Below are 11,503 nucleotides of genomic sequence, written 5' to 3'. Positions count from 1 at the left end.
GCAAGGGGTCTTAACTTTTCCTCTGTGACCTAGAGGCCTCTCTCTGCCATGTCTCTGTGTTAGAATCTTTGGAGTCATTAAAAAGTTCTGGTGCCCAGGCCCCTGCCACACCAATGAAATTGGCATTTCTAGGTCAGGTGGGTCTGGGGACTTATTGGTCCAACTTTCCCAGGTGCCTCTATAGAGCAGTGGTGGGTGAAGCCCTCACCCACCCCCCATAGCCCAGTCCCATTTGCACTGAGACCCTGAGGATAAAGGCCCCATCTTGACTCACAGCCCCGGGTGCCCGTGCTCTGAACACTTTGTGGAATTGACTCCTTCAACCCCTACCCCTGCTCTGTGAGAACAGTGTTGTCACCGGTGAGGACATGAGGCCCACTGTGGTGTAGTGGCTCATCTGAGGTCACAGGCCAAGAGGTGGCAGAGCTGGAGTGTGGCCTGGGCGGTCAGGCTCTGTCCTGTTCTCCTAACTGTGGCATCACAGATGCTCATACTAACCCTGACACCACCATCCTGGGCTCTATGCATGTCCCCTCCAGTCCTCACAGTCCCTGAAGCATGGCCATGACCATCACCACCTCACAGATGGAGAAACTGAGGACTCAAGGGAAGCCAAGACCTGCCCAAGATCACACAACCTTCATGACAACCCCATCACTTCCTGAGGTCTCTTCTCTCCCCAGGCTCACTGTGTCCCCCTGACATCCTAGAGGGTTTGGTACAATTGTCCACATTCTACATTTGGGGGAAACTGAGGCTCAAGAAAGGGAACTGGATTGCCCAAGATCATGCTGTCCTGAAATAACTACAATGTGCTAGGTGATTTACAGAAAGGCCCTCAAATCCCTCCCACTCTCTTAAAGGAGTCCATGGTTGTCGCCATTTCACAGATGAGAAAACTGAGGCTGAGAGAAATGACCACATTGTCTCCTTGTCCCCCCTGTGTCCTAGTGGGGATTCCTGCGTGCCCCTAAGCTTTCATGTCCGTCACCAGAGCAAGAGCCCCGACACTGACACCCCTTCCCTTCTCCCTCTGAGATCCCTGACTTGAAGTACCTTAAGGCCCGGTTACCCGACAGCCAGAGAGGGATGATGGGGCCCCTGACACCTGAGGGGAGACTGCAAACTATCACTCACATGGACCCCTCATCCCCTCGTCCTTAGTGCCCATGAGTGGAGCGTGGGTTGGGAGAGGGATTCCAAGCCAGCTCCTTGGTGCTGCTCTGAGGGAGGGGGTTCCCATGTGTCACGTGGTGTCTGCAGACGTTTCTCACCAGCTGTGTAAAGCAGCCCTGCCTGTCTTCACAGGACTGTTTCTGATTCCTCTGGTTTGGGCGCTTATTACTGTAGAACTGACAGCACAGGACCTTAGAAGGAGGAGGGTGGAGCACGTGTCCCCACTGTGACCAGCACGGCTGGTGCTGCAGGGACAGGGACTGTGCATCAGGATATGGGGTTGAAACCTCAGTTCCCTTCCCAGCTCTCAGATCAGGTCCCTTCTCTGAGCCTCAGTGTCCCCATCTATAAAGGGGCAGGACACGGCGCCTCCCTGACAGCACTGGTTACTGGAGAAAGTGGCACGATAAGGAGGTAGCACCTGGCACCACTGCTGCCCCTGCTCTGCCCTCCTCCCTCCTGTCCCACCAGGGCATCATTTAGGGCAAGGGCAAGGCCAAGGGGAGTGAGACTCTGCCAGGAGCCAGCAGACCTGAGTCATGCCTGAGCTACTTCTTGGCTGGGATGGCCTGGGCATGGATGTGCCATTTGGGGACTTTAATGTTTCCGACTGTAAAATCTGCAAGGTCAGGAGAAAGCCACCTTCCCAGCCTATGTCCAGGGGTTTGTGGGGAACCTGAATGCCATATCATCTAGGATAAAATATTTGCAATAGCCACATAAATTAAAACACTCATGCCCTCTGCCTGGTAATGCCATTTCCAGCGAGCATCTCCCACCTGTGCACTGCAGGCTGGTGCCTGTAGCAGCCCATCCATGCAGAATGGCCTTAGTAGACCAAAGACGGAGACAATGTGAATGTCCATTTACAGAAGACTGTAAGTAAGTGGTGTTACTTCCATGCGATGGAGTATTCTGTAGCTGTTAGACAATGGGGCCACTTTCTATGTCCTGATTTAGAACCTCAATATTGAGTGATATGACTGAAGATTGGGTGTGGTTCTCATCACCAGTAGGCCCCAGAGTGGGCATGGGGGGAAGATTTGAACCTTTGGGACTCTGATGAGAAGGAGAAGTGGCAGGTCCCTGCTCAATGGTTCTGCTCCAGAACTTCTATCCAGCACCGACAATGCACCGGTTCCTCCGTGGAGAGTGACTGATCCAGGGCTGGGGAGGAGCTGCCTGCAATCAGATCTCAGCTCTGGTCCCAGTACTGTCACTACTTAGCCATGTGACTACGGGCAAGGGCCACGTCATCTCTTGGCCTCAGTTTCCCCATTTGTACAGGGGTTTGTTTTAGTGGACTGAAGGTCCTTCCTGTGCTAATATCCAAGATTCAGGGGACAGAAAAAGGATTCTGGGCCTTGGGCAGGAATCCCAAAATGACCATCTTTGCCACTTCCCCTAGGGTACCACTAAATCACCCTCCTCGGGGACCTCTTCCCTGGAGTGAGAGACATTCAGAGATGACCCAGCTCTGCTCAGAGTTTTCTGTGACTGTGTGAATAAGTTTCTGAATCACATAAGGGTTTCCTGAGTAGAACCCCAGCAAATGTCAAACTTCTTGGCATCTCCTCCAACCAGGGCCATCAGGCTTTTCTTTGTTTTGTTTTGTTTTTTTCTTTTATGAGACAGAGACTCACTCTGTCACCCTGGGTAGAGGGCTGTGTGTCATAGCGCACAGCAAACTCAAACTCTTGGGCTCAAGAGATCATCTCACCTCAGCCTACTGAGTAGCTGGTACTACAGGTGCCCACCACAACGGCTAGTTTTTCTAGTTTAGTAGACATGGGGTCTGTCTCTTACTCAGGCTGGTCTCAAACTCCAAGTTCAAGCAATCCACCCTGCTCAGCTTCCCAGAGAGCTACAATTACAGATGTCAGGCACAGTGCCCAGCCAGAGCCATCAGATTAAACAGGGAATCTGTGCCTCTTAAGAATCTTCCCAGAGTGACATTTCTAAAGACAAAAATGCTCCCTCCCTGGCCACACCCCAGCTCTGCCACCTCTTGGCCTGTGGCCTCCCTGCTCCCTGCCTTCTAGAGATGTATCATCCTTGGAAGGGAGAAGAACTTGAGCTTCCTGGGGGCTGAGCACTGCCTGTGTGTTCCTGGCTGTTTCCACACAACCCCAGTGGAGCCAGCACACAGTAGGTTCTCAGTGGGTGCCTGCTACATGAAGGGGAGACTCGGCCTCCCTGAGGGGAAAGTGCTCTCTGGGGCAGTAGGTGAGGTGTGGCCTGTGCCTTGGATGCCACTCAATCTGTCACTTCCCTGTTCCCCAGAACCAAAGGGCAGGCCAGTCTGGGAAAGGCAAGGTCTGGAGAGCCAGGCCGGTGGGGCGTGCAGACTTTCCTGCAATTTACTAGCTGTGGAGCCTTGAAGAAGCAGGATGATGTCTACAGGCCTCAGCGTCCCCAATCTGTACAGGGGGTGACATCAGATCATGAAACTGAGAACCCTCCATTCTGATTGTCGCTCAGACTGGAGGGCATTATTATTGACTCATTTTAAATTTTATTTCTCTATTTATTCATTTATCTGTCACCCTGGTATAGTGCTATGGCATCATCATAGCTCACAGCAACCTCAAACTCTTGAGCTCAACTAATCCTCCTGCCTCAGCCTCAGGAGTACCTGGGACTACAGGCACTCGCCACAATGCCTGGCTAGTTTTTCTATTTTTAGTAGAGATGAGGTCTGGTTCTTGCTCAGGCTGGTATCCAACTCCTGAGCTAGGGATCTTGCCACCGTGGCCTCCTAGAGTGCTAGGATTATAGGCATGAGCTACTGCTCCCTGCCACTGCTGACTCATTGTCACACGCCAGGGGACAGAAGAGGCCCCCACTGTACTCACCACTCACAGACACCTCGGTGCCTGGTCCAGACTTAAACTCCACGTTTTCAGGAGTTGCTCTCCGGAACTTCACACAGTAGTAGGTGCCGGCGTCTGCTGGGGTGATGTTACTGATACGGATGGAAAAGTCCAGGTTGTCTCTCTTTGTAACATCTGAGATATTTGTTACCCGGGGGGAGTGGACTTTTTGACTGTAGATCAATTCTCTATCTCGCCCAGTCCCCTTGAACCAATTGATGGGCCCCACGGGGACTGGGGAGGTCACGGTGCAGCGCAGAATGGCCGTTTCTCCTGCGGCGACTGACATTGACCTGTCAGGCTGAATCACCTGCAGCTCCTCTCCTCCCACCCCTGGAGGGAAACACAGAGCAGTCGTTTATCCACCTATGTGACTCTGCACGTGTTCTCAAGTGTCATTAACATCATTTGCTTTCTGCGTGCACACCTGGAGCAGGCCTTGAGCTCAGTACACAGCATGGACTATCTCAGTTAATCCTGTGACATGAGAGGTTGTTACAGTGTCCTCATTTGAAATGAGAGGTTATGCTTCATGGTAGAGTGTGGTTTGAGCACCTAGGGAGCTCCTCAGCCTTCTCCCTCTCTGGAGATATGACATTTCACCCAATATTTGTGCTTTTCCATTTTCTAGCCACATGGGGAATTTAGAACTTTCTGGACCTCTGCATTGGCCATGAGATTCCTTTGTCCCAGGGGTATCTAACCGTTTGGATTCTCTGTGTAACACTGGAAGAAAAGGAGTTATCTTAGGCAACACATTAAATACACAAACACTACAGAAAGCTGATGATTAGAAAAAAAGTCCATGCATAATTTTCATGGTATTTGCCACCGCAGATAAGCAAAAAGTCCTCACATAATCCACATGCAGTCTGCGGGCCATAGGTTGGATACCCCTGCATGTTGTGAGCAGACGTGATAGGTTTAGTCTGTGAGCTATGCCTGTAACTGCAAGACCCTCTATGGATCAACTTCTCCCTTCAGCAGAGATCCACAAAGCCTTGATAAACTTGATTCCCAAGAGAGAATGCAGACCGCCCAACACACAATGGATATGTGGCTTCCATAAGGACTACAACATTGTATTAACCCCCTGGAATTTTGTCTCCATAGAATAATCATGTTATATTAGTGTTCCCAAAGCTACTGTGACAAATTATAATGAACCTAATGGCTTACAAGAGACATTTATTATTTTATAGTTCTGAAGGGCAAAAGTTCAAAATTGGTCTTACTATGATACAATCAAGAAAAAAGAGTAGAAAAACATCAAACACAGAGAAAGAGAGAATAAAACTGATTACCTGAAGTAGGATTGGGAAAGAAGATAGAGACATGTAAGCCCAAAGATGCAAAGTTGCAGATAGGTAGGATGAAGAAGTCCAGAAAGTTCTATGTACAACATGAGGACTACAGTTAATAATAATAATATAGTGTGGTACTCACTGTTTTTGCTTATAGATTAGATTTTAAGTGTTCTTGACATGCACACACAAAAAGGTAATTATAGGAGTTACTGAATATGCTTCTTTGCTTGTTTATAGTAACCATCTCATTATATATCTATATATATATCAAAATATCCTATTTTACATCTTAAATGTATAAATAAAAAAAGTGGCATCAGTAGAGCTCCATGTCTTCTGGAGACTCTGCTCCTTATCTTTTCACTTCCTAAAGGGTTTCCACATTTCTTTTCACAGTTCCATCTTCTGGTAACTCCTACCTGTTGCTTCCATGCTCACAAGTCCTAACTCTTACCTTCCGGCCCCCTTATAAGGGCCCTTGTAATGTACTGGGTCTACCCTGACAAACCTGTCAAACAAATGTCTTAAATATGGTCAAAGAGCTAAAGGGAAACAAGAACAAGGACCTAAAGGAAATCAGGAAAAAGAAGTATTATCAAAATGAGAACATCAGCAAAGAGGTAAACATTGTACCGGAGAACCGACCAGAAATTTAGGAGCCAAAAAGCAGAATAATGTAAAATTCACTAGTTGAGTTCCGTAACAGATTTGAGTAGGCAGAAGAAAGAATCAGAAAGCTTGACTATGGACCTGTCAAAATGATGATTCAGCTGGGTAGAAAGAGAAAAAACAATAGAGAAAAGAGATGGAATCTGGACTTGTGGGATGTCTGCGAGTTGATGGATGTGCATCTTATGAGAACAGCACAAGAAGAAGAGAGGCAGAGAGAAAGAAGCAGAAGATGATTTGAAGAAATAATATCCTAAATCTTTCCACAGCTGATAAAATACGTGAATCTATGAAGCTGAGAGGCTGAACAAACCCTAAGTAAAATTTACTCAAAGAAACCCACATGAGACACATAATATTCCAACTATTGAAGCTCAAATGAAAGAGAGAATCTTGAAAGCAGCAAGAGAGAAGGGAATCCTCACGTGAAACAGTTCCTAAGATTATCAGTTGAGTTCTTATCAGAAGTACTGCAGGCCGGAAGGTAGGGATGACATATTTAATGTCCTAAAAGAAAACAAGACTGTCAACTAAGAATTCTATACTGGTAAAACTGCCCTTCAGAAATGTGGAATAAATTAAGATATTCTGTGACAAACAAAATCTGTGAGAGCTCATTCCTACTAACCCTGACCTAGAGGAACACTAAAGAGCATCCTTTAGGTTGAAGGAAAAGAAAGCTGCATAGTAACTCAAAGTTGTAAGGAGAAGGAAAGATTTTTGTCTATCACGTAAAATATGAAAACTTCATAATTTCCTGATGCCCTAACATCTCACAACATCCCATAAATGGGCTGTGAGCACTCTGCCTGCCCAGGTGCACCAGTGTGTTAAGGCTGGTTCCTATTATCAGTTTAGTTCCTTAACTTACCCTCCCTCATGACCCAGTGGTATTCAAATACACCAGTGAGATCCCCTCATGGCTTTCACTTGTGTCCTTCACCTTGACTCACAGTACAGGACTTGCCCAGATTCCACCCTCTCTCATTCTTCACCTACTGAGTAGAGTCTATCTGGGAGCTCTTCCTATGCGGCTCCCTGGGTGGCATGTCATGCCTCCGTCCCTAACACCTCTGAGTAAACTCAATCCTTTAGTTTTTTTATACCTATATACATGTGATTTCTCTAGCCATGTTGGAATGATCTTCAAAAGACCCCATCAGAGGGACTCACTCTGCCATGTATAACACAACCAGCAACAAGGATGTGACTGTTTAAAATGAGGTGGTAACTTACCAGGAGCTGCCCTTTCACAGCTCATGGCTCACTAATTTCTGTCCTGATTAACACTCACCATTTGGAGGGATTTTTACCCTGCTGGCCTTTGTGTGCCCTGCTTTGTGGTCCTGCCAAGACTCTCCATCCTGAAGCTGGGTATTTTATTTTTAAAAGGTTTCTTTAGCTTATGGTCCTGCTGGCTGGTGGGTTCTAGATTGTGGGTCTGGTCAGGGCCTTAGGCTGCTTCTGCTCAAGTCAGAAGGTGCTTGGTGCCTATAGCTCAGCAGCTAGGGCACCAGCCACATATACCAGAGCTGGCAGGTTCCAACCCAGCCTCTACCTGCCAAACAACAATGATAGCTACAACCAAAAAATGGCTGGGCATTGTGGCAGGCACCTGTAGTCTCAGCTACTTGGGAGGCTGAGGCAAGAGAATCACTTAAGCAAAAGAGTTTGAGATCGCTGTGAGCTGTGATGCCATGGCACTCTTCCAAGGGTGACAAAGTGAGACTCCCTCTCAAAAAAAAAAAAAAAAAAAAGAAAAGAAAGAGGAAGAAAGTGAGGGGAGCTGGCATGCGCAGAGATCCCAAAGCAAGAGAGGGAGTGTAGGGGGGTGCTATGCTCTTTTTAACAAACCAGTTCTTGCAGGAAGCACTAGAGTGAGAACAAACTAACCTCTGGTGGGGAGCGGCATTAATCTATTTATGAGGAATCCATGTTCGAGACAGATAACAGATGTACGCTAATAGGCTGAAAGCCAGGGAATAGGCCAATGAACATCCATGAACATCCATGAACATCTAGCACTTAATCCACAACAGCAGGAAACTTGAGGTTTAGGTCTTTTCCAGGCTTGGAGCATAGGGAGAAGCAACCCAAGGTGTCCCATTGTCCCACCTCGCCTCCTTATTAGCATGGTAAAAGTCACCCCCTCCAGCGCTATAACAGTTTACAATTGCCATGGCAACCCCTGAAGTGACTCTGTAGGTTAGAAATGTGGAGGACCCTAAGTTCTAAGAAATCCCTGCCTCTGTCTAGGACAAATGAAGAATATTCTTCCCACTTCTTAGCATATCATTTACTATAAACACAAAACAGAGATGAGTTAAAACTCCAGCACCTTCTCTTCTCTCGGAGACAGACTTGTTCCTTTTCCCAGAACATATTCTCACTGTATTTTTGTTTTGCAAAGCTTCCTCTTGCTTGTGCAAAACGGCTTTGTGTCTGTCATCATTCCGTCCCCGTGTGTCACTCGCCCTGCTTGTGATTCTTCCAAGCAAAGAACAAAGAACCAGGACAGCTCTTTCTTAAAATTGAACTTGTCATCCACCCCCATGACCCAAGCACCTCCTACTAGACCCCACATCCAACACTGGGGATCATGTTTTGGCATGAGATTTAGAGGGGACAAACATCCAAACTATAGTACCAGGAATAATTATAGCCAAGGAGATTCTACACTGAAACTATAAAACATTAATGAAAGAAAGTGAACAGGCCACAGATCAATGGTAAGCTGTGTTTATGGACTGGAAGATTTAGCATTGTAGAAACGTCTAAAGTAGTCAAAGCAATTTACAGATTCAATGCAATTCCTAGCAGAATATCAAGGACATTTCACAGAAATAGAAAAAAAAAATCCTGGAATTCATATGTAACCACAAAAGACCCCATAACACCAAGGAAATTTTGAACAAGGAATAAAGCTAGTAGCAATCACTCTTCTTCACACTGACTTCAAAATATACTAAAAAGCTATATTAATGAAATATATACAGCATTTGTCAATTAAAAAGTAAAATAAATTTGTTTCTGTTTAAAATTATTTAAAATAAAAATGAAAGGGTGAAAACATTAATTCAAAACCCTGTGTGTGTACACTAACAATCTCTCATACACATATATAAATATACAATCACAAATATATCTAAAAGTATGGCTTAGCCTGCTAGCATACAAAGTTGTTCTGAGAATTAAATAAAATAGTAGGTTAGGCACAGTGGCTCACACTTGTAATCCCAGCACTCTGAGAGGCTGGGGTGGGTGGATTGCTTGAACTCAGGAGTTTGAGACCTGAGCAAGAGTGAGATCCAATCTCTACTCAAAATAGAAAAACTAGCTGGGTGTAGTGGCAAGCACCTGTAGTCTCTATTACTCAGGAGGCTGAGGCAAGAGGACTGCTTGAGCCCAAGAGTTTGACATTTCTGTGAGCTGTGACACCACAGCACTCTACCCAGCACAACTGAATGAGACTCTGTCTCATATACATATATATACACACACACACATACGTGTGTATATATATATTTATGTATGTATACATATATATGTAAAATAAAATAAATTTGCAATACATGTTAAAAGCTTAGTAAACAATTTGGCACATAAACTAAATTCAAATTCCCACATCTTCAGGGAAACACAGGACCCCTGAACTTGAGTAGGCACCATTTCAGACTTCCCTTCCTCAGGACAGTGAACACAGAGGGCTGGGCTTGGTGACAACCTCATGGGGCTGCCTCTCAGCTCACTCTGTGATCTTGGACCTGTTGCCTCATCTCTGGAGCCTTGAGAAGCTCTGTATTTGAATAACAATTCTTTTGTGAGTATTTCATCAACTGAAATATTATTAAAATGTAAATATTGTGTGGTGGTGGTAGTTTGAAGTATCTGGTTTGGCAACTCTGGTAGCCAGCTTTAGGTGATGAATCACACAGAAAGTATTCAGACCCCTGATTTATGTTCTCAGATAATGCCCTGTCCTTGGCTTTCCTTGGTAGACCTAATTGCATATGAATCTTCACCTAGGGCTTCTGGAATCTCCAGACTGGGGGTACTGGATATTCCAGCCCAAAGCAATGCTCACCTGGGAGTCCCAGTAGTAGAATCAGCAGCAGCAAAGGATGAGGAGGGTGGGGCCGGGAGGCAGGGAGGGGCATCCTGGAGGGTTCTGTTCAGATATCTGTGCTGGGAGATCTCGGGCTCTCCACTGTGGAGGGAAGAGGAGCTTCACCTCTCTTGACACAAGAGGAAGTGGCTGTGTTGGTGAAACAGAAACTGGCTTCTAGATTGTGAAATAGAATCAAGAACAGCAGGCAGCTACAAGGCTATAGTGACTCATCTTACATCTTCAGAGACTCCAATAGACTTAGAGAAATAATCTCTCCTCTCTGCTGGGGTTTGTGCTCTGTCCACATGGCCCCTCACCCCATCTTTAAGTCTACATGGTGATTTTTTCATTTGGGAGTCTCAGGCTAAGAAGGATCTGTGCTGGTGAGTTATGCCCCAAATTTTGACTCCTCGGACCCCAGAATGAGCTTGTGGGCTCATTCTGCACAGCCTCCACCAAGAGCTTCTCAGTGGGAGGCAGGTGGGTTCACCAGACATTGTAAACCTTGGGAAAAAAGCAGGTCTGCTCCTGAAATGATACCTTATTCCAACTGTTTATTGATATAACTGGCAAAACTTAGCTCACATTCAATCTACATTGCACCTTAGCAAGTTTATATGCCTATACCCAAAAAAAAGGAATTTTTTCCTGACTCTTCCAGGAGAGCAAGTGGGTTCAGGTTAATAAGGATCTGCACTGGGGGTAGGGGTGGGAATTATGAGTTATGGAAGGGAGCATGGCAATGAGAGGGCAGGACCCTTGGACAGTCACATCCATTTCCATACTCTTTGTTCTGCACATAGACCAACTAGTCCATTCGCTGTTATATTCAGATGGGAACTGGGACAGAGGAAAAATGGATCCCCCAACAAAAAGGGTGTGCTGTGGAGCTGGACAAGTCAACTCCTAGGCTTAGCATTGTTCTCTAAACTCAGAATAACAAGTCATTGCCTGCAGTGGTTTAGTGGAGACTAAAGGAGAAAATGGTTGTAACATGCTTGAAAACCAAGACATCATTATTAATCCTCCTGGTGCAAGGTGAAGAGATAAAACTCAAATATCACTTTTGAAAGGTTCCTTGGAGCAAGGAGCCAGGTGCTCACCAGTCGCTTTCTCACACCTTCCTGGACCTCCTAAGATGCAGCTTCTATGGTTTCCTCGGACTACCCCTGCCACCAGGAGCCAAAATGTTCTCTCTGTGATTCTCTGCATTCTGTTTCTTGTTAATCCATACATGACTTCCTTCTCTCCAGATTTCCAGCTGTATGTTTTTCAGTAAGACCCTTGGTTTCTCTGAGCCTTTCTTTGATTATGTGAATGGAGGTTATAACATGCACCCTGTAGAGATGTGGCAGGAACAATATAAAATA

General features: G+C 46.0%; 1 protein-coding gene across 1 annotated transcript in view; it reads right to left on the bottom strand.

Annotated features, from left to right (window-relative positions):
- Positions 1–10,182, bottom strand: part of LOC100952399 (signal-regulatory protein beta-1-like) — a 58,171-nt gene extending 47,989 nt beyond the window's left edge. Inside the window, exons 1-2 of the mRNA XM_023512248.1 lie at positions 10,110–10,182; positions 4,032–4,382 (exon numbers count right to left, since the gene is read on the bottom strand). Of these exons, the coding sequence (XP_023368016.1) occupies positions 4,032–4,382; positions 10,110–10,182 (424 nt within the window). The remainder of the gene's footprint in view (positions 1–4,031; positions 4,383–10,109) is intronic.
- Between the last annotated feature and the right edge of the window lie 1,321 nt (positions 10,183–11,503).

This window comes from Otolemur garnettii, unplaced genomic scaffold (assembly GCF_000181295.1).
Source record: "Otolemur garnettii isolate 467f Iridium unplaced genomic scaffold, OtoGar3 scaffold00025, whole genome shotgun sequence".
Taxonomy (NCBI): Eukaryota; Metazoa; Chordata; class Mammalia; order Primates; family Galagidae; genus Otolemur; species Otolemur garnettii.
The sequence above is the reverse complement of the archived record's forward strand: the minus strand, read 5'-3'. Positions and strand labels throughout refer to the sequence as shown.